Below are 22196 nucleotides of genomic sequence, written 5' to 3'. Positions count from 1 at the left end.
GTTGTCTTGTTTTTAAAGTGTTTATAATTGTATAAACATTTTTATTGCTTTATTATGTCTGCTACTGGATGCTTGAATTTCTTTGGGATCAATAAAGTATCTATCTATCTAAAGGGTGTGTGGATAATTTACATTATATTGTACTATGATGATATTTGTGCAAATTGTTATTGCATTGTATTGTTAAAGCATAAATTTGTCATTTTCCTCCTAAAATCGGACTCAGAGTCGGCTCCATTGGACACGAATGCAAACAAGAGATTTTATTCTGGATTTCTTTGCTCTCGTTTCACAAGAACAGCAGGAAACCAAAGCATTAAGGACAGAATGAGAGTTTTACCCTGAGAACCAAACTCTGAGCACGTGGAAGTAAAGGTGTGACCAGGTTCTGATTTCACTGCTCATCAGGGTGATGAAAACAGCTGCTCGTCCATATAAAATAATATAAAACCTACCCAGAGGTGGGTAGAGCAGCCAAAAATGCTACTCAAGTAAAAGTAAAAGGTAGTCATCCAAATAATATCTTGAGTAAGAGTAAAAAAGTGCTCGGTGAAGAAAACTACTCAAGTACTGAGTAACTGTTGAGTAACGTCTGATTTATTTGTTAACACAAGCATTCAATCAGACAGACAAAAATACTAAATAATCATCTTTAGGCAAATTAGAGTTCATCCAGTTGATAAAATAAATTAAAATTAATTCATTAATTCATTACAAAATAGCTTAAATTAAAATAATCCAGGTAAATTCAAGTACTTCAATAAAAAATAAAAGAGACTTAGGAAATGTTTAAAACATATGTAACCCATATGTAACCTAAAAAACAAACATTCACCTATCCATGGGGGAAAAACGAGTTTAGGAAACTTAGCGCTACATGTTTCCTCAAGTTAGATGTTGAGTTTCTGCTGAAATGTGCGTTTGTTTTGGTTGCCACAGAAGACACATAATGTAGCTGCTGTTTCTCACTCTTTGTAAGGTAAACATGCTTTCAGTATGAGGCCTCGTCTGCGTCTTCATTTCCCACCGTTGGTTCTGACATTTTTCATCTGTTTCTTTGTCTGTTTGCTACGACTGCTAATGCTAAAGCTAACCCGTCCCGCCGCTGAGATCGAGTACGGTCACGTGACCAGACTGCACGGCTGCGTCTGATTGGTGGAACACAGTCAGGTGGTAGAGCCTTTGGCGGAAGTCTCTCTCTCTGTCAGAATAAAACATTAAAATGAGGCGTACGCGGGGGGGTAAAAATAATGAGGCGTAGAATACCAAAGAGGTAAGAAGAAAAGTAACCAGCTCATTGTAGCCTAATGTAGCGGAGTAAGAGGACAGCTTCTGCTGCACACATCTACTCAAGGAAAAGTAAAAAGTATAGAGATTTAAAACTACTCCGAGAAGTGTAATGTTTACCTAAACTTACTCAAGTAAATGTAACTCGTTACCAGAGATGGGGACTCGAGTCGACTCGAGTCGCTGTTTTGATGACTTGTGACTTGACAAAAAATAAAAGACTTGAGACTCGACTCGGACTTGGAAGTTAAAGACTCGGCACTTGACTTGACTTGAGACACGATGACTTGAATGACTTGAGTGTTATTCAGTTCATGTTTTCAGTTAGAATATAAAATGAATAAATTAATTTAAAAAATAACATGGATTACCCGGTAGGAGCGCAGGCTGAGAATGGCGTCCTGATTGGATCCCTACCCTGTCAGTCAGTCATGCCCTCTCTGCATACCTTAGTGTTTATTGGAGAGAATAAACTCATATCAGATATGCATCAACATGTCAGCGGGACCGAGAGTCGTTGTCTTCGGCTTTCATAATCACCATTTTGACGGCAAAAGACAAACAGCTCAGTGCAAGACATGCGGCATCAACATCTCAGACAGCCAGACGACAACTTCCAACTTTGTTCATCATCTGAAGATCCATTCTGACCAGGAAGTGCTGTTAAATTAGCTAATATTATCCTGTTAGCCTAGCCGGTAGTTAGCTAACGTTAGCTTGATATGATACGGGGTGGACAGGTTGGACACATTGGCCAATGATGTTTACTGACAGTTACTTATACCTTTGTGTTTTCACTTTATTAAGATCAGATTCTGCAGGTAAAACTGCAATAATAAGGTGACTTGACTTTGACTTGCCCAAGAAATAATGACTTGGTCCCACCTCTGCACCTACCACACGATGTCCAGATTTTCTTGAAAAAGGCTCCAAAAGAAGATCTGTGACCAAACCTGCGTCCTCTCCTCCGTCAGCCGTTAAATGAGAGCTGATGTAGCCACAGGTGTTTGAGGGTGAAGCCGGTTTCACCGACTTTAAGCTTCAGAAGGACTCGGTTTCTCTGACAAAGCGACACATGATGGGCGAGAAGTGGCTGGTTTTATCATTTTAAACTGATTCTGGACATTAAGCTGTAGTGATCTTTTATATTCTTTGTTCATTATTTTTAATTATAGTAGGATTCACTAAATCTTTGATTTTCAGTGCATTTTACCGGAAAAAAAAAAAGATGGATTTGATGTTTATCTTGTTGGCTGTTCCTCACATCAGGAAGTCATTTATGGAACCAGAAATAACAACAAAACATTCTTCAAACCAAACTGAAATCATATTTAAAATTTTCACCTAATAAATCAAAGAAATTCAGAGAAACTGTTCCCTAAATAGATGCAGAAAGCATTCTTTTTTAATAAAACACATACATTTATATTTCCCTGCCGGTCTGAGTGTATTTAAGCAGGTTAAACTTTCTGAGCAGCTTCAGCTCTGAATAATCCGTCAGAGTGAGACCTCTTCTCTCTCACAAAGACACAACCACTTCCGGGTTCTCTGAGCTCCTATTGGTTGCTGTGAGGATAACGGCACGGGTGTTTGTCGCCACCTGCTGGTCAAACTACAGAACCAACCAAACAGACAGAACCAACCAACCAAACAGAACCAACCAAACAAACAAACAAACAGACAGACAGACAGACCCAACCAACCAAACAAACTACAGAACCAACCAAACAGAACCAACCAAACGGGTCACAACCAAACAGACAGAACCAACCAACCAAACTACAGAACCAACCTAACAGACAGAACCAACCAAACAGACAGAACCAACCAACCAAACTACAGAACCAACCTAACAGACAGAACCAACCAAACAGACAGAACCAACCAACCAAACAGAACCAACCAAACAAACAAACAAACAAACAGAACCAACCAAACAAACAGACAGAACCAACCAACCAAACAAACAAACAGAACCAACCAAACAAACAAACAGAACCAACCAACCAAACAAACAGACAGAACCAACCAACCAAACAAACTACAGAACCAACCAAACGGGTCACAACCAAACAGACAGAACCAACCAACCAACCAACCAAACAGAACCAACCAAACAAACAGACAGAACCAACCAACCAACCAACCAAACAGAACCAACCAAACAAACAGACAGAACCAACCAACCAAACAAACAGAACCAACCAAACAAACAAACAAACAAACAGACAGAACCAACCAACCAAACAGAACCAACCAAACAAACAAACAAACAGACAGAACCAACCAACCAAACAGACAGAACCAACCAACCAACCAACCAAACAGAACCAACCAAACAAACAGACAGAACCAACCAACCAACCAAACAAACAGAACCAACCAAACAAACAAACAAACAAACAGACAGAACCAACCAACCAAACAAACAGAACCAACCAAACAAACAAACAAACAAACAGACAGAACCAACCAAACAAACAAACAAACAGACAGAACCAACCAACCAAACAAACAGACAGAACCAACCAACCAAACAAACAGAACCAACCAAACAAACAAACAAACAAACAGACAGAACCAACCAAACAAACAAACAGACAGAACCAACCAACCAAACAAACAGAACCAACCAACCAAACAGAACCAACCAAACAAACAAACAAACAGACAGAACCAACCAACCAAACAAACAGACAGAACCAACCAACCAAACAAACAGAACCAACCAAACAAACAAACAAACAAACAGACAGAACCAACCAACCAAACAAACAGACAGAACCAACCAACCAAACAAACAGAACCAACCAAACAAACAAACAAACAAACAGACAGAACCAACCAAACAAACAAACAAACAAACAGACAGAACCAACCAACCAAACAGAACCAACCAACCAAACAGAACCAACCAAACGGGTCACAAACAAACAAACAGAACCAACCAAACGGGTCACAAACAAACAAACAGAACCAACCAAACGGGTCACAGAGTAACAGAACCAAACAGAACACCATGTGATCCAGTGACTGAAACTTTTATTCAAACGTTGAATCTTTTGTTTTCAGTTGATCCAAAAACTTATTTAATGTAAATAAACAGAACCAAGTGACCAGAACCACTTTGAGTGTAAAACGGATCAATGAACAGATCGATAAACGGGCCGCCGAGGAAGAGGAGAACACCTTCATCCTCACCTGCGTCATGTGACCTCTTCACATGAGTGGGAGGAGTCAGAACTGATCAGAACCAGAACTGATCAGAACCAGATAAATAATCAATAACTTAGCGGTGGCTCCTAAAAACAGGAAGCGTCTTTATTTCTGGTTGCTCGCCGCTCCGGCTCACAGGGACGGGCTGAGCGGCGAGCTGTGCTCCTCCTCCTCTTCCTCGCCGCCCTCCATCCACGGGTGGGACAGCACGTCGTCCAGCGAGGGGCGGTCCTCCGGGCGGAACGCCAGGCACCAGCGAATCAGAGACTGGCATTCTGCGGGGCCAGAGCGGAGGTCAGGAACCACAACCAGAACACACACATCAGGGGGCGGAGCTTCTGCTCACCTTTGGACACCCGGCGTGTAAATATGGGCGTGGCCTTGATGATCTCCTGGTCGCGCTCAAACGGGATGTCGCCGCAGACCATGTCGAAGAGCAGGACGCCCAGAGACCAGACGGTGAGCGGCGCCGCCTCGTAGGACTGCGCCAGGATCCACTCCGGCGGGCTGTAGACCCGAGTACCTGCGGGGCGAGAAAGGGAGGGGCGTCAGGCGCCGCCATCAGGGGCGAGAAAGGGAGGGGGCGTCAGGCGCCGCCATCAGGGGCGAGAAAGGGAGGGGGGGGGGTCAGGCGCCGCCATCAGGGGCGAGAAAGGGAGGGGGGGGGTCAGGCGCCGCCATCAGGGGCGAGAAAGGGAGGGGCGTCAGGCGCCGCCATCAGGGGCGAGAAAGGGAGGGGCGTCAGCAGCCGCCATCAGGGGCGGGAAAGGGAGGGGCGTCAGGCGCCGCCATCAGGGGCGAGAAAGGGAGGGGCGTCAGGCGCCGCCATCAGGGGCGAGAAAGGGAGGGGCGTCAGCAGCCGCCATCAGGGGCGGGAAAGGGAGGGGCGTCAGGCGCCGCCATCAGGGGCGGGAAAGGGAGGGGGCGTCAGGCGCCGCCATCAGGGGCGAGAAAGGGAGGGGGGTCAGCAGCCGCCATCAGGGGCGGGAAAGGGAGGGGCGTCAGCAGCCGCCATCAGGGGCGAGAAAGGGAGGGGGGGGGTCAGGCGCCGCCATCAGGGGCGAGAAAGGGAGGGGCGTCAGCAGCCGCCATCAGGGGCGGGAAAGGGAGGGGCGTCAGGCGCCGCCATCAGGGGCGGGAAAGGGAGGGGGCGTCAGGCGCCGCCATCAGGGGCGAGAAAGGGAGGGGGGTCAGCAGCCGCCATCAGGGGCGGGAAAGGGAGGGGCGTCAGCAGCCGCCATCAGGGGCGGGAAAGGGAGGGGCGTCAGCAGCCGCCATCAGGGGCGAGAAAGGGAGGGGCGTCAGCAGCCGCCATCAGGGGCGGGAAAGGGAGGGGGGGGTCAGGCGCCGCCATCAGGGGCGGGAAAGGGAGGGGCGTCAGGCGCCGCCATCAGGGGCGAGAAAGGGAGGGGGGGGGTCAGGCGCCGCCATCAGGGGCGAGAAAGGGAGGGGGGTCAGGCGCCGCCATCAGGGGCGAGAAAGGGAGGGGCGTCAGGCGCCGCCATCAGGGGCGAGAAAGGGAGGGGCGTCAGGCGCGGCCATCAGCCGTCTAAATGAGGCGTACCTTCGAACTCGCTGTACGCCGCCTCTTTGAGCGGCGCCCCCGACCCGAAGTCGACGATCTTCACCTCCAGCGTCCGCGTGTCCACCACGATGTTCTCGTCTTTGATGTCTCTGTGCACGATGCCGTGAGCGTGCACGAAGCGCAGCGCCTCCACGATCTGCCGGAAGAACCTGCGAGCAGAACAGAAGGTCAGCGGGCCGGGCGCTGATGGCGGCGCAGCGACACGTGGCCGGGCGGAGACGCACCTGAGGGCGAGGCGCTCGGGCAGCGCGCCGCGCTCCGTGATGAAGTCGAACAGATCCTGGCTCTGCGGCGGGCGCTCCAGCACCAGCAGGAAGCCCCGCCCCTCCAGCTCAAACCAGTCCAGCAGGCGCACCACGCCGGCGTGACCTCCGACCTCCGACAGCTGCTGCAGCAGAGCGATCTCCATGGGAACAGGGCTGAGCTCGCCCGGCTGGGGGGGACAGAGGAGGATTGATCAGTTATTGATCTGAATATCTGCAGGTGCGTTCAGGTGCTTTCTGCGGCGGGGGAAATCCCAGCTACAGGAACCAGTGTGTCACCGGGGGGGAATCCACCAACTGAACCGTGACATCACACGTTTCCGTGGGAACCAGAGGGGCCGCCCCACACGGGCGGCTGCAGTGCAGCGGCCGCCCAGCGGGGGGAACCAAACCTTCGCCGGTGGGACTCACCTGTCGGGCCCACTGCTGAACTCTGTCCCCGCAGATCTGCTTCACGGCCACCTGGAGTCCGTCCGACAGCCTCTGGCCCGAGAACACGGAACCGAACCCGCCGCTCCCCAGAAGAGAACCGCAGCGGTACTGGCTGCAGAACGGCTCCTTCACTGAGGAACAGAACACCACATCACGTTACAGAACCAGAACCAGAACCAGAACGGCTCCTTCACTGAGGAACAGAACACCACATCATGTTACAGAACCAGAACCAGAATTATCTGTTATTGCCAAGAAAACATAAGCAGACAAATGTAGGTAGATTATAAAGATAAATAGAATAATAAATAATCTTTATAAAATAAAGATTAAAAAAAATAATCACTTTAAAAACTTAATTCTGCATTATAATATTGCTATTTTTGCTTGTTTTATTTCTGCTTATTTATTTCTGTATTTATTTGTCTTTTGTCTCTTTCCATGTGTTATTCACTTTATGTCACTTTATTTTTACTTGCCTCTGCTGTCATGTATGTTCTCTGTTCTGTGTCTGTTTGAAAATGAATAAAATATTGATAAAAAAAAAAAAATTCATTCTGACATTTAGGAACAAAAACATGCAACTAAAATCGAAGCATCGCGATATTTCACTTCCTTTTCGTCGGGTAATAGAAAGTTGAAGGGAAACTTTTTTGTACATTTACATTAAAACTGCTTTCAGTTCCCAAAAGAGTCAAATTTATATATGAAACTCAGTTTAAAAAAAAATCCTAATATCAAAAAAATTCACTTCCAGCGAGAGTTCAAACCAAAACTAAAGTATTTATTCGTTTTTCTGACGTCCCAGAGCTAAAAGTAAAATCCCGTAACCATAGAAACGCCTGTATATCGGAGTGGAGCTTAAATGTGTTATATTTTGAATGGAGTCTGGTGGGAGCAGCTTCAGCGGACTTCTCTGACGGTAAAAACGGGACTGGCGGTTTTAAACGGCTTCCTGTTGCTCTTACCGTTTTTCCCCCGAACCTGTTCCCCCACAGGAAGCTCCATGGTTCTTTTATCCAACATTTTTCAGAGTGTTTCGGTCAGTTGGAGCTGATAAAATCCATCCTGTTCCGGTGTAAAACTCCTCCGTGTTACCGCGGAATGAAGCCGCGGTTTCCTTCAGTCTCTTTCCCGCTTTTTGAGTCCAACTTTCAGCTGCAGAACTCCTTTAAAGACGCCTCCGGCTGCTCTTAAACACTCCAAAGCGCTGAAAATAACAACACAAACCCGAAAACCTGCGACAGAAATCCGTTCAGCTTCGTGTCTACTCGCCGTCTCCGCTCGGGAGTTTGTTTTCTTCCGCATTTATACCGCTCGTTTTCAGCCACGCCCACTCCGGGCTCCTTCTCCAATCAGCGCGCGGCAGTGTGCTCAATGTTTTGAACCGTTCAACCAATCAGATTCAACCTTGCGGTTATGAATATTCAAATCCCGCGAGAGAAATTCGTAGAACTCGGACCAACGAGACGGGGGGGGAAGGAGGAAGCGCGCGCTGACGGGAAACAGGGCGACGGTTTCCCCCCAAACGCGCGCGCACGCACGTACACACAAATGTAACGGGTGCTCTTTGTCACGCACGCGCTTTGAGGCTTCTTTCTGACGGTTAAACACCTAATTTATCAGCTTCCTGTTCCCGTCAGAATAAATGTGTCACATGGGAGATTTCAGAGAAAATAATCTGACCAAAGTGGGTCATTTTCTGTCAGTTTCACCTTTAATCTATTTTCAGGTTTCTCTAAAGTTCAGGTTTCTTTTCTTAAAGGGTCCTGATCAGCAGTTCTGCAGCTTCCTGAAGCTCTCTCAGAGTTTCTCTTTGGACATTTTCTGCTTCTTCACTCATCTTCAGTCCAACCCCTATACCTGAGCATCTTCAGAGGAACGTGTTTTTTCTTTGTTAAGCCACTTAAACTGCTTTCAGTTACCAAAAGAGTCAAATTAATATAAGAAATGCAGTTTAAAAAAAAATCCTAATCCCAAAATCATGAACGTTATCACATCTAAAAGTAGAAAAGTAGGAAAAAAAACAGACAATAACAATAATTATATGTCAAGATAAAAAAGGAATATAAGATATAATCTAATGACTAATTATGGAACAATTAATATAAATGAAATGATGAAACTGTTTTATGCCAGCAGAAATGAATAATCTAGAAGCTCTTTGTGGGTTTTAGGCTGGAATTAAGATTTGTTCCCATTTCTTTAGCTGCATGTGTGAAAAACAGCAAAGATAACACAGTGTGACAGACAGAAAACAGGAGAAGAAAAACAAGGACACGAACGAAAGAATTCTTAAAAACAAAACACACAAAACTTTTTTCAGAAACATTTTCCTCTTTTTATTCCAAGAAAAAAAAGTTTTTTCATCCCAAACGAGAAAATAAAATAGAACAAACTTATATTATTAATAATAACAACAATAATCAATCATTAAGAGGATAAGTATGACAATTCTCTATTTTCTTCTCTTTTTTTATTTGTCGCTTTTTCTCTATGATGATATTGGCCGTGGTCAATTAAACATGCAGCTAAATAAGTCTGATGATGAAGGTGGAGGAGGAGGAGGGGGAGGTGTTACACGCCGCAAGGCTGAAGGCTTTTATTCGTCAGATGATGATGTGTCGACACAAAATGGCCGCTAGTGGTGGGGAGATGATTTGGCTGTTGGCGGCTAAGCTAACAGCAGCAAAAAAACATAATAAGACTTCTTAGTGTGATAGCCTGCTCGCTACAGAGGGCGCTAATGTAGCCTACACGTCACAGACAGGCGGCAAGGTTCAGTTCTGATTAGCATTCTTCATTGAAACCAATGGCTCTGTTAGCCACAGAGCTAGCAGCCTGATTGTGACAACTGAAGGATTAAAATTCAAACTGCTGAAAGCTGCCGAAAAACGATGTTTAAATAATGACGACTGATCCCAGATCAGCATTAAGACCGAGCTCCATCTGAGAGGTAACCAGGAAGTGGGAGAAGGTGGGGGGGGGGGGGGGGGGGGGGCAGGAGGGAGGGATGAGGAGGCTGATGGTAAAGAAAAAGAGTGAATCTTGGTTGGAGGTTTTATTTTTTCCCTGTTCGAGCTTCGTCTGTGGGTCAGAAGTGAGACGGGGGAGGAAGGGGTGAGGCGGGGTGAGGCGGGTCAGCGCGTCGCTGTGGGTGGCGGCGCCCGGGATCAGCTGCTGTCGGGCGACGGCTCCCTCTCTCGATGCATGGCGGTGGCGGCGCCCTGGTGTTTCATGCTGTCCAGATACTCCTGCTGGGACACGGCCAGAACCGAGGCCAGAATCTCATCGTCCTCCCAGTCCGTCAGACCTGCAACACACACGCCGGTTTTAAAGCCCTGTGGGGACAGAACCCTAACCAGAACCCCGAAACCCGGTCGGACCCGTTAACATTCCAACAACCAGTTTCTGAAGGCTGCAGATGAAAAACCGTCAAAGATAAACGGGAAAAATCCTGAGCGTGACCCAAAGTTTATGAAGGTCGTACATTTAAACACCTAATTAGCATGTGGTGACATCACTGATGACATCATTGCGTGGCGTGAACACTGGATTTTGAACATATGTTTTTCTTTTCTTTTTTCTGAACTATGAACAAAGCGGTTTCTGATCTTGTTTCAGGGTTAGTCGTCCTACGGTGTCCCACAGGGTTCAGTTCTGGGGCCTTTATCCTTCCTGTTATATCTGCTCCCTCTTTAAGGACGAATCCTCCCACTATACCGATGACACTCTGCTGTATTTCTCTTTAAGATCTTTCTCAGCTGCTCAGATTCTGTTAAAAGTTATTTTCTATTTTCTCTCCACAGCAGGCAGTGATACGAAGGGAGAGAAAATAGGGCCAAGAGATTGTGAGGTCTGACTTTTTCCTGGAGAACCATTTTGTGATGCAAATGTATTACTCTGTTGAACGCATATTGTTCTGAGAAGCAAAACGCTTTATTTCTTAAACCCCAGCCAACTAGCCGGACTACCTTCATCAACACCAAAACGAGGCTGGAACTCTGCTCACAGGACGCAGCAGGGGGTAAGAAGATGTTCAGAAATGATGTTGCTGATATGGGATGTCACACAGCTTCATGTCCAAAGAGGCGAACTGTCCCTTTAAAGAGGCAAACTGACCCTTTAAAGAGGCGAACTGTCCCTTTAAGTCCCATCGTGTCCCGCTCTGAGCTGGAAACTGTTCTTCCTCCATTTACTCCATCCGCTCTGGATTATTGGGATTCTTTGTAAAACTCTTTGGAACGTCTGCAGGTTCTGATCTCTTCGTGATTTTCATCCTGAAAGCTGCTGGACTGATAAAATGTTTCCGACTTACAGAACTTATCGTGTCTGACTTCACGGGGTCAGAAGTGGTAAAAAGTCTGCAGTTAAACCGATAAAACTCCCGGACTGCCTCCATGTTTGCTGTGTACGTGCAGCTGCTCAGCGTTTAGGAGGCGGTGAAGTGAACTGATGAGAGATGCTGAGACAGAACATTTGCATGTGGGGGAACACCAGAGAGTCGAGTCAAACGTCTTCTGAGCGTAAAGTCGACTCTGAGGGAGCAGCTCTCACAAGTTAAAGGAGAAACTCCTTTAAACAAACACGGATGTCTCACTCCAGGCTGGAATTCAACCCAGTGAATGAGCAGATATACTGTAAGATGTCCCCCTTTGTTCGGCTTCTCTGTGTCTGAACGGGTTTGGGTTCTCAGGCCCCTGAAACTTGCCCTGATCCGTCACACAGCTGCTGAGATCTCTGATTCTCACGTGATCAGCAGAATGTGGGAATCTTTCAGTGTCTCACCGTGTGAGGAGCGACCTGTGGATGAGACTAACCGACCACCGACAGAGACAGGAAGTGGAACCAACCGAAACACCAGCCGAGCTGCATGAAGCCGATGTGCAGCCGTCAGAATAAACACACAAAGTGCATGTGAGGAGGCAGCGAGGCTAAGGTTAACACAGACAGGAGCTCTGTGCTTTGATGTAAACTCTGAGCCGAGCTGGTAGAACTGCCACAAACAGTGAAACAGAGAGTGTGTTTGTGTTTTCGCAGGGTGAGAACCTCAGATAACCTCACCCAGCCCGCTCTGCTCGGCTGCTTCCTGTTGACTCGGGCTGTTGGCTCGAGGTTTGACTGTAAACAACAGAAACGACTGACAGCAGCAGCTCAGATCGCCCTAACCTACATCTCCAGGGGGCCGTTCGACAGTTAAGACCCTGTTTTTGGGTCCTCGTAACGCAATGTGTCCCCACAAAGAACAAATGTGTGTGTGTGTGTGTGCGTGTGTGTGTGTGTGTGTGTGTGTGTGCGTGTGTCTCACCAAATGCTGTCGGTGACATCTCCTGCATGATGGCTCTGTACTCCAAATGATGACGACTCTGATTACTGGGACCTGCACACACAGACACACAGTGAGGGACACGCTCACATCATGGGGACACACACCGCCGTCCCCATAAGGCTTCAGGGTGTGCACGTGTGTGTGTGTGCCAGGTGTGTGTGTGTGTGCCAGGTGTGTGTGTGTGGGCCAGGTGTGCGTGTGTGGGCCAGGTGTGTGCCCGTGTGGGTGGGCCAGGTGTGCGTGTGTGTGTGTGGGCCAGGTGTGTGCCCGTGTGGGTGGGCCAGGTGTGTGCCCGTGTGGGTGGGCCAGGTGTGTGCCCGTGTGGGTGGGCCAGGTGTGCGTATGGGCCAGGCGTGTGCCCGTGTGTGTGTGCCAGGTGTGTGTGTGTGTGTGCCAGGTGTGTGTGTGTGTGTGGGCCAGGTGTGTGCCCGTGTGGGTGGGCCAGGTGTGCGTATGGGCCAGGCGTGTGCCCGTGTGGGTGGGCCAGGTGTGCGTATGGGCCAGGCGTGTGCCCGTGTGGGTGGGCCAGGTGTGTGTGGGCATGGGCCAGGTGTGTGTGGGTGGGCCAGGTGTGCGTATGGGCCAGGTGTGTGCGCGTGTGGGTGGGCCAGGTGTGCGTATGGGCCAGGTGTGTGCGCGTGTGGGTGGGCCAAGTGTGTGCGCGTGTGTGTGGGCCAGGTGTGCGTATGGCCCAGGTGTGTGCGCGTGTGTATGGGCCAGGTGTGCGTATGGGCCAGGTGTGTGCGCGTGTGGGTGGGCCAGGTGTGTGTGTGTGTGTATGGGCCAGGTGTGCGTATGGGCCAGGTGTGTGCGCGTGTGGGTGGGCCAGGTGTGTGTGTGTGTGTATGGGCCAGGTGTGCGTATGGGCCAGGCGTGTGCCCGTGTGGGTGGGCCAGGTGTGTGTGGGCATGGGCCAGGTGTGTGTGGGTGGGCCAGGTGTGCGCGCGTGTGGGTGGGCCAGGTGTGAGTATGGGCCAGGTGTGTGCGCGTGTGGGTGGGCCAAGTGTGTGCGCGTGTGTGTGGGCCAGGTGTGCGTATGGCCCAGGTGTGTGCGCGTGTGGGTGGGCCAGGTGTGCGTATGGGCCAGGTGTGTGCGTGTGTGGGTGGGCCAGGTGTGCGTATGGGCCAGGTGTGTGCGCGTGTGGGTGGGCCAGGTGTGCGTATGGGCCAGGTGTGTGCGCGTGTGGGTGGGCCAGGTGTGTGTGTGTGTGTGTATGGGCCAGGTGTGCGTATGGGCCAGGTGTGTGCGCGTGTGGGTGGGCCAGGTGTGTGTGTGTGTGTATGGGCCAGGTGTGCGTATGGGCCAGGTGTGCATATGGGCCAGGTGTGTGCGCGTGTGGGTGGGCCAGGTGTGCATATGGGCCAGGTGTGTGCGCGTGTGGGTGGGCCAGGTGTGTCTGTGGGCCAGGTGTGCGTATGGGCCAGAAGTGCGTATGGGCCAGGTGTGTGCGTATGTGCCAGGTGTGTCTGTGGGCCAGGTGTGCGAGCGTGTGGGTGGGCCAGGTGTGCGAGCGTGTGGGTGGGCCAGGTGTGCGAGCGTGTGGGTGGGCCAGGTGTGCGTGCGGGACAGGTGTGTGCGGGACAGGTGTGTGTGTGCGGGCCAGGTGTGTGTGTGCGGGCCAGGTGTGTGTGCGTGGGCGTGTGTGCCAGGTGTGTGTGTGGGCCAGGTGTGTGTGTGCGGGCAAGGTGTGTGTGCGTGGGCGTGTGTGCCAGGTGTGTGTGTGGGCCAGGTGTGTGTGTGTGGGCCAGGTGTGTGCCCGTGTGGGTGGGCCAGGTGTGCGTATGGGCCAGGCGTGTGCCCGTGTGGGTGGGCCAGGTGTGTGTGGGCATGGGCCAGGTGTGTGCGCGTGTGGGTGGGCCAGGTGTGCGTATGGGCCAGGTGTGTGCGCGTGTGGGTGGGCCAAGTGTGTGCGCGTGTGTGTGGGCCAGGTGTGCGTATGGCCCAGGTGTGTGCGCGTGTGGGTGGGCCAGGTGTGCGTATGGGCCAGGTGTGTGCGCGTGTGGGTGGGCCAGGTGTGCGTATGGGCCAGGTGTGTGCGCGTGTGGGTGGGCCAGGTGTGTGTGTGTGTGTATGGGCCAGGTGTGAGTATGGGCCAGGTGTGTCTGTGGGCCAGGTGTGCATATGGGCCAGGTGTGTGCGCGTGTGGGTGGGCCAGGTGTGCATATGGGCCAGGTGTGTGCGCGTGTGGGTGGGCCAGGTGTGTCAGTGGGCCAGGTGTGCGTATGGGCCAGAAGTGCGTATGGGCCAGGTGTGTGCGTATGTGCCAGGTGTGTCTGTGGGCCAGGTGTGTGCGTATGTGCCAGGTGTGTCTGTGCGCCAGGTGTGCGAGCGTGTGGGTGGGCCAGGTGTGCGTGTGGGCCAGGTGTGCGGGACAGGTGTGTGTGTGTGGGCCAGGTGTGTGTGTGTGTGGGCCAGGTGTGTGTGCGTGGGCCAGGTGTGTGTGTGTGTGTGGGCCAGGTGTGCGTGTGGGCCAGGTGTGTGTGCGTGTGGGCTAGGTGTGCGTGTGGGCCAGGTGTGTGTGTGTGGGCTAGGTGTGCGTGTGGGCCAGGTGTGTGCGTGTGGGCCAGGTGTGTGTGTGTGTGGGCCAGGTGTGTGTGTGTGTGGGCCAGGTGTGTGTGTGTGTGGGCTAGGTGTGTGTGTGTGTGGGCCAGGTGTGTGTGTGTGTGTGTGTGGGCCAGGTGTGTGTGTGTGTGTGTGTGGGCCAGGTGTGTGTGTGTGTGTGGGCCAGGTGTGTGTGTGTGTGTGTGGGCCAGGTGTGTGTGTGTGTGTGTGGGCCAGGTGTGCGTGTGTGTGTGTGTGTGGGCCAGGTGTGCGTGTGTGGGCCAGGTGTGCGTGTGTGGGCTAGGTGTGCATGTGGGCCAGGTGTGTGTGTGTGTCAGCCAGGTGTGTGTGTGTGTGTGGGCCAGGTGTGTGTGTGTGTGTGGGCCAGGTGTGTGTGTGTGTGTGTGTGGGCCACGTGTGTGTGCGTGTGGGCCAGGTGTGTGTGCGTGTGGGCCAGGTGTGTGTGCGTGTGGGCCAGGTGTGTGTGCGTGTGGGCCAGGTGTGTGTGCGTGTGGGCCAGGTGTGTGTGTGTGTCAGCCAGGTGTGTGTGTGTGTGTGTGTGTGTGTGTGTGGGCCAGGTGTGTGTGTGTGTGTGTGTGGGCCAGGTGTGTGTGTGTGGGCTAGGTGTGCGTGTGGGCCAGGTGTGTGTGTGTGTGGGCTAGGTGTGTGTGTGTGTCAGCCAGGTGTGTGTGTGTGTGGGCCAGGTGTGTGTGTGTCAGCCAGGTGTGTGTCAGCCAGGTGTGTGTGTGTGTGTGTGGGCCAGGTGTGTGTGTGTGTGTGGGCCAGGTGTGCGTGTGTGGGCCAGGTGTGTGTGCGTGTGGGCCAGGTGTGTGTGCGTGTGGGCCAGGTGTGTGCGTGGGCCAGGTGTGTGTGTGTGGGCTAGGTGTGCGTGTGGGCCAGGTGTGTGCGTGGGCCAGGTGTGTGTGTGTGCGTGGGCCAGGTGTGTGTGTGTGCGTGGGCCAGGTGTGTGTGTGCGTGGGCCAGGTGTGTGTGTGTGGGCCAGGTGTGCGTGTGGGCCAGGTGTGTGTGTGTGTGTGTGTGTGGGCCAGGTGTGTGTGTGTGGGCTAGGTGTGCGTGTGGGCCAGGTGTGTGTGTGTGTGGGCCAGGTGTGTGTGTGTGTGTGGGCCAGGTGTGCGTGTGTGGGCCAGGTGTGTGCGTGGGCCAGGTGTGTGTGTGTGTGGGCTAGGTGTGCGTGTGGGCCAGGTGTGTGCGTGGGCCAGGTGTGTGTGTGTGTCAGCCAGGTGTGTGTGTGCGTGTGGGCCAGGTGTGTGTGCGTGTGGGCCAGGTGTGTGTGTGTGTCAGCCAGGTGTGTGTGTGTGTGGGCCAGGTGTGTGTGTGTGTGTGTGTGTGGGCCAGGTGTGTGTGTGTGGGCTAGGTGTGCGTGTGGGCCAGGTGTGTGTGTGTGTGGGCTAGGTGTGTGTGTGTGTCAGCCAGGTGTGTGTGTGTGTGGGCCAGGTGTGTGTGTGTCAGCCAGGTGTGTGTCAGCCAGGTGTGTGTGTGTGGGCCAGGTGTGTGTGTGTGTGTGTGGGCCAGGTGTGCGTGTGTGGGCCAGGTGTGTGTGCGTGTGGGCCAGGTGTGTGTGCGTGTGGGCCAGGTGTGTGCGTGGGCCAGGTGTGTGTGTGTGGGCTAGGTGTGCGTGTGGGCCAGGTGTGTGTGTGTGGGCTAGGTGTGCGTGTGGGCCAGGTGTGTGTGTGTGGGCTAGGTGTGTGTGCGTGGGCCAGGTGTGTGTGTGTGGGCTAGGTGTGCGTGTGGGCCAGGTGTGTGTGTGCGTGGGCCAGGTGTGTGTGTGCGTGGGCCAGGTGTGTGTGTGCGTGGGCCAGGTGTGTGTGTGCGTGGGCCAGGTGTGTGCGTGTGGGCCAGGTGTGCGTGTGGGCTAGGTGTGTGTGTGTGTGTGTGTGGGCCAGGTGTGTGTGTGTGGGCCAGGTGTGTGCGTGGGCTAGGTGTGCGTGTGGGCCAGGTGTGTGTGTGTGTGGGCCAGGTGTGTGTGTGTGTGTGGGCCAGGTGTGTGCGTGGGCTAGGTGTGCGTGTGGGCCAGGTGTGTGTGTGTGTGTGGGCCAGGTGTGTGCGTGGGCTAGGTGTGCGTGTGGGCCAGGTGTGTGTGTGTGTGTGGGCCAGGTGTGTGTGCGTGTGTGGGCCAGGTGTGTGCGTGTGTGGGCCAGGTGTGCGTGTGTGGGCCAGGTGTGTGTGCGTGTGGGCCAGGTGTGTGTGCGTGTGGGCCAGGTGTGTGCGTGGGCCAGGTGTGTGCGTGGGCCAGGTGTGTGTGTGTGGGCTAGGTGTGCGTGTGGGCCAGGTGTGTGCGTGGGCCAGGTGTGTGTGTGCGTGGGCCAGGTGTGTGTGTGCGTGGGCCAGGTGTGTGTGTGCGTGGGCCAGGTGTGTGCGTGGGCCAGGTGTGTGCGTGTGGGCCAGGTGTGCGTGTGGGCCAGGTGTGTGCGTGTGGGCCAGGTGTGTGTGTGTGGGCTAGGTGTGCGTGTGGGCCAGGTGTGTGCGTGTGGGCCAGGTGTGTGTGTGTGGGCCAGGTGTGTGCGTGGGCCAGGTGTGTGTGTGTGGGCTAGGTGTGTGTGTGTGGGCCAGGTGTGTGTGGGTGGGCCAGGTGTGTGTGTGTGGGCTAGGTGTGTGTGCGTGGGCCAGGTGTGTGCGTGGGCCAGGTGTGTGTGGGTGGGCCAGGTGTGTGTGTGTGGGCTAGGTGTGTGTGCGTGGGCCAGGTGTGTGCGTGGGCCAGGTGTGTGTGCGTGGGCCAGGTGTGTGCGTGGGCCAGGTGTGTGTTACCTGGGGCGCAGGGCGAGGGGGGTTTGCTCAGAATGAGGGCGGCCCCTGCGGGGGAGGGAGGCTTGTTGTGGGTCGACGGGGCAGTCGTGAGGTCAGAGTGGGAGGGGTCAGCGTCGCGTTGCCGCGGTGACCGGGCGTTCCAGTCGTCCAGCCCGCTCGAGGCTGCTGCCGTCGCTGAGCTGCAGGTGGCGCTGGCCTTACGAGGCTGAAACAGGAAACAGGTTCAAAGCTTTTATTCGTCCGTTGATGAAATGACAACAAACATGCGGCGACTGAAGGTTGAGCTCATCGATCAGCTGTTTCAGCTCATCGATCAGCTGTTTCAGCTCTTCCATCAGCTGTTTCAGCTCATCGATCAGCGGTTTCAGCTCTTCGATCAGCTGTTTCAGCTCATCGATCAGCTGTTTCAGCTCATCGATCAGCGGTTTCAGCTCATCGATCAGCTGTTTCAGCTCATCGATCAGCGGTTTCAGCTCTTCCATCAGCTGTTTCAGCTCTTCCATCAGCTGTTTCAGCTCTTCCATCAGCGGTTTCAGCTCTTCCATCAGCTGTTTCAGCTCTTCCATCAGCGGTTTCAGCTCTTCCATCAGCTGTTTCAGCTCTTCCATCAGCTGTTTCAGCTCTTCCATCAGCTGTTTCAGCTCTTCCATCAGCGGTTTCAGCTCTTCCATCAGCTGTTTCAGCTCATCGATCAGCGGTTTCAGCTCATCGATCAGCTGTTTCAGCTCATCGATCAGCTGTTTCAGCTCTTCCATCAGCTGTTTCAGCTCTTCCATCAGCAGTTTCAGCTCATCGATCAGCGGTTTCAGCTCTTCCATCAGCAGTTTCAGCTCATCGATCAGCGGTTTCAGCTCTTCCATCAGCTGTTTCAGCTCTTCCATCAGCAGTTTCAGCGCTTCTATCAGCTGTTTCAGCTCATCGATCAGCTGTTTCAGCTCATCGATCAGCGGTTTCAGCTCTTCCATCAGCTGTTTCAGCTCATCGATCAGCGGTTTCAGCGCTTCGATCAGCTGTTTCAGCGCTTCGATCAGCTGTTTCAGCTCTTCGATCAGCTGTTTCAGCTCATCGATCAGCTGTTTCAGCTCTTCGATCAGCTGTTTCAGCTCATCGATCAGCGGTTTCAGCTCATCGATCAGCTGTTTCAGCTCATCGATCAGCGGTTTAAGCTCATCGATCAGCTGTTTCAGCTCATCGATCAGCTGTTTCAGCTCATCGATCAGCGGTTTCAGCTCTTCCATCAGCTGTTTCAGCTCTTCGATCAGCGGTTTCAGCTCTTCTATCAGCGGTTTCAGCTCTTCTATCAGCGGTTTCAGCTCTTCCATCAGCTGTTTCAGCTCTTCCATCAGCTGTTTCAGCTCATCGATCAGCGGTTTCAGCTCATCGATCAGCGGTTTCAGCTCATCGATCAGCGGTTTCAGCTCTTCCATCAGCTGTTTCAGCTCTTCCATCAGCGGTTTCAGCTCTTCCATCAGCTGTTTCAGCTCATCGATCAGCGGTTTCAGCTCATCGATCAGCTGTTTCAGCTCATCGATCAGCTGTTTCAGCTCATCGATCAGCGGTTTCAGCTCTTCCATCAGCAGTTTCAGCTCATCGATCAGCGGTTTCAGCTCTTCCATCAGCTGTTTCAGCTCATCGATCAGCTGTTTCAGCTCATCGATCAGCGGTTTCAGCTCATCGATCAGCTGTTTCAGCGCTTCGATCAGCTGTTTCAGCTCTTCGATCAGCTGTTTCAGCTCATCGATCAGCTGTTTCAGCTCTTCGATCAGCTGTTTCAGCGCTTCGATCAGCTGTTTCAGCTCTTCGATCAGCTGTTTCAGCTCATCGATCAGCTGTTTCAGCTCTTCGATCAGCTGTTTCAGCTCATCGATCAGCGGTTTCAGCTCATCGATCAGCTGTTTCAGCTCATCGATCAGCGGTTTAAGCTCATCGATCAGCTGTTTCAGCTCATCGATCAGCTGTTTCAGCTCATCGATCAGCGGTTTCAGCTCTTCCATCAGCTGTTTCAGCTCTTCGATCAGCGGTTTCAGCTCTTCTATCAGCGGTTTCAGCTCTTCTATCAGCGGTTTCAGCTCTTCCATCAGCTGTTTCAGCTCTTCCATCAGCTGTTTCAGCTCATCGATCAGCGGTTTCAGCTCATCGATCAGCGGTTTCAGCTCATCGATCAGCGGTTTCAGCTCTTCCATCAGCTGTTTCAGCTCTTCCATCAGCGGTTTCAGCTCTTCCATCAGCTGTTTCAGCTCATCGATCAGCGGTTTCAGCTCATCGATCAGCTGTTTCAGCTCATCGATCAGCTGTTTCAGCTCATCGATCAGCTGTTTCAGCTCATCGATCAGCTGTTTCAGCTCATCGATCAGCGGTTTCAGCTCTTCCATCAGCAGTTTCAGCTCATCGATCAGCGGTTTCAGCTCTTCCATCAGCTGTTTCAGCTCTTCCATCAGCAGTTTCAGCGCTTCTATCAGCTGTTTCAGCTCATCGATCAGCTGTTTCAGCTCATCGATCAGCGGTTTCAGCTCATCGATCAGCTGTTTCAGCGCTTCGATCAGCTGTTTCAGCTCTTCGATCAGCTGTTTCAGCTCATCGATCAGCTGTTTCAGCTCTTCGATCAGCTGTTTCAGCTCATCGATCAGCGGTTTCAGCTCATCGATCAGCTGTTTCAGCTCATCGATCAGCGGTTTAAGCTCATCGATCAGCTGTTTCAGCTCATCGATCAGCTGTTTCAGCTCATCGATCAGCTGTTTCAGCTCATCGATCAGCGGTTTCAGCTCATCGATCAGCTGTTTCAGCTCATCGATCAGCGGTTTCAGCTCATCGATCAGCTGTTTCAGCTCATCGATCAGCGGTTTCAGCTCATCGATCAGCTGTTTCAGCTCATCGATCAGCTGTTTCAGCTCATCGATCAGCGGTTTCAGCTCATCGATCAGCTGTTTCAGCTCATCGATCAGCGGTTTCAGCTCATCGATCAGCTGTTTCAGCTCATCGATCAGCTGTTTCAGCTCATCGATCAGCTGTTTCAGCTCATCGATCAGCGGTTTCAGCTCATCGATCAGCTGTTTCAGCTCATCGATCAGCTGTTTCAGCTCATCGATCAGCGGTTTCAGCTCATCGATCAGCGGTTTCAGCTCAAGGTCATGACTCGTGTTACTTATAAACTAAACAAAGTTGATGCTGATCGACCGGTTTGTTGTCCTTTTTCTCCAAATGAGAATCTATAAGGGAACCAATAAAGAACCGAATCGTGAAGCAGAATCGAACATGGAATTGGAATCGTAAAAATCTTATCAATTCCCATCCCTATCATCGCCACATGGTTAATAAAATGTAAAGAATTTCTCTCAAACTGGGTGTTTTCAGCCGGTTTCACAGCTGAAAACAGAAACACGATGACATAAAGAGACAAAAAGACCAGCGTGGCGTCAGTGCAGCGAGCAGCTGACACTGGCCCCGCCCCCTCATGGCGTGCCACTGGCCCCGCCCCCTCATGGCGTGCCACTGGCCCCGCCCCCTCATGGCGTGCCACTGGCCCCGCCCCCTCACGGCGTGCCGTACCTGCCGGGCCTGCTTCTCCTGGTCCTGCAGCCACTGCAGGTAGGACTCTCGGGCCACCTGCTCCTCGATGGCCTCGTTGGTGGCCTCCCAGTCCGTCGCCCTCTTCTTGTCCTCCAGCATCTGCTGCTCGATCCACGACTCCTCCGACGTCTTGATGGCCGACTTCATCAGGGATTGGTCCGCGTACTGGGGGGAGGAAACCCACCGTCAGTTAAGGCGAGACACGGCCGGCAAAAACGGATTTTTCATGCAGTCAATTTTGAGATTTTAGGCCAGTCTGCTCCTTCAATATGTGTTCTTTCAACCTGCTATAAAGAAAACGTTGGAAACATAAATTAAAATGTTTATTTTATTACTTTTTTTTTTACTCGCGGCAGCACGTTTCGCCCGAATTTACCAAAAAAGTTAGCATTCCAACGAGCCATGCTGAGCTCCGTCTGTTTACTGAAGTCTGTCATGACCGGTGTCGTTGGAAAGCTCCGAGTCTCCTGCACAAAGATATGACACCCAAATAATGTCGCTTCCTTTCTATCAGTAACCAATCAGGAATGTCTACAGGCGGATTTATAGATAATGACAGAATCTCCTTGGCTGCTGCTCGTTTCTGCTAACGTGATTGGCTCAGACGCATCACGTGTTTAGCTTCCGATGAATCTCTGAAAATGCCCCATAACGCCGCAACTTTCAAAGAAAAGAAAGCAACAATTGTGTTTTGCAAGATGCAATAAAACAAAATTTATTAGATCAGCTGATGAAGCATCGGGAAGCAGCACAGCTGAGCGTAAACTGTCGTTAGGAAACTGAGTTAATGACAGCGGCTGCTCATACATGTCTTTTATTGTATTGAGCTTGTATTCTTTATTAATAAGAATATTTTATTTAATATTAGTATTACTAAGGGCCTGAGCATTTATTCTGTTTTTGAGCAATTGTTTCTAATACAAATGTATTGAATTCCCCTATTTAAATCTTTAAATGGCGTTTTCTCAAAATCAGCTTTTTGTATTTTTACAGTATCAATATCTCAGCCTATGGAGCACCTACTAACACCAAACTTTCCAGTTATACACTTAGCAGTATTCTGAAGATATTTACAGAAGGATTTGTTGACAAATCATTCCTGGCCTGATTTATGTGACATTATAATAAATAAATAAAATAAATAAAAATGTTTTTTAGGCTATGGACAGTATATTTTGATTTCCTAGGACATGAAAGCAGATATTCTGA

At 51.6% G+C, this 22196-nt stretch overlaps 2 protein-coding genes across 3 annotated transcripts in view; both read right to left on the bottom strand.

Moving 5' to 3' along the window:
* Nucleotides 1–4318: 4318 nt before the first annotated feature.
* pim2 (Pim-2 proto-oncogene, serine/threonine kinase) lies at nt 4319–8065 on the bottom strand. The gene is made up of 6 exons (XM_075475896.1): nt 7752–8065; nt 6763–6914; nt 6313–6521; nt 6068–6237; nt 4850–5026; nt 4319–4778 (listed from the first exon to the last, which is right to left on the bottom strand). Exons 1-6 carry the CDS (start codon nt 7807–7809, stop codon nt 4636–4638), a joined length of 909 nt encoding a protein of 302 aa, XP_075332011.1. The 5' UTR covers nt 7810–8065; the 3' UTR covers nt 4319–4635.
* Nucleotides 8066–9100: 1035 nt separating this feature from the next.
* otud5a (OTU deubiquitinase 5a) overlaps nt 9101–22196 on the bottom strand; it is a 32260-nt gene continuing 19164 nt past the window's right edge. For both annotated transcript variants that reach the window (XM_075475888.1, XM_075475889.1), the window contains exons 6-9: nt 20967–21152; nt 17421–17625; nt 12092–12163; nt 9101–10096 (exon numbers count right to left, since the gene is read on the bottom strand). In XM_075475888.1, the coding sequence (XP_075332003.1) occupies nt 9957–10096; nt 12092–12163; nt 17421–17625; nt 20967–21152 (603 nt within the window). In that variant the 3' untranslated portion in view covers nt 9101–9956. The remainder of the gene's footprint in view (nt 10097–12091; nt 12164–17420; nt 17626–20966; nt 21153–22196) is intronic.

The sequence above is a fragment of the Odontesthes bonariensis genome, chromosome 10, assembly GCF_027942865.1.
Source record: "Odontesthes bonariensis isolate fOdoBon6 chromosome 10, fOdoBon6.hap1, whole genome shotgun sequence".
NCBI lineage: Eukaryota > Metazoa > Chordata > Actinopteri > Atheriniformes > Atherinopsidae > Odontesthes > Odontesthes bonariensis.
This window is presented reverse-complemented; position numbering and strand designations above follow the sequence as displayed.

Coding starts and splice junctions, on each gene's coding strand:
- pim2 (XM_075475896.1), bottom strand. CDS start 7,809: ATGTTGGATAAAAGAACCATGGAGCTTCCTGTGGGGGAACAGGTTCGG. Junction 6,915..7,751: donor ACAGGTTCGGGGGAAAAACG/GTAAGAGCAACA, acceptor TCTGTTCCTCAG/TGAAGGAGCCGTTCTGCAGC. Junction 4,779..4,849: donor TACACGCCGGGTGTCCAAAG/GTGAGCAGAAGC, acceptor CTGGCCCCGCAG/AATGCCAGTCTCTGATTCGC.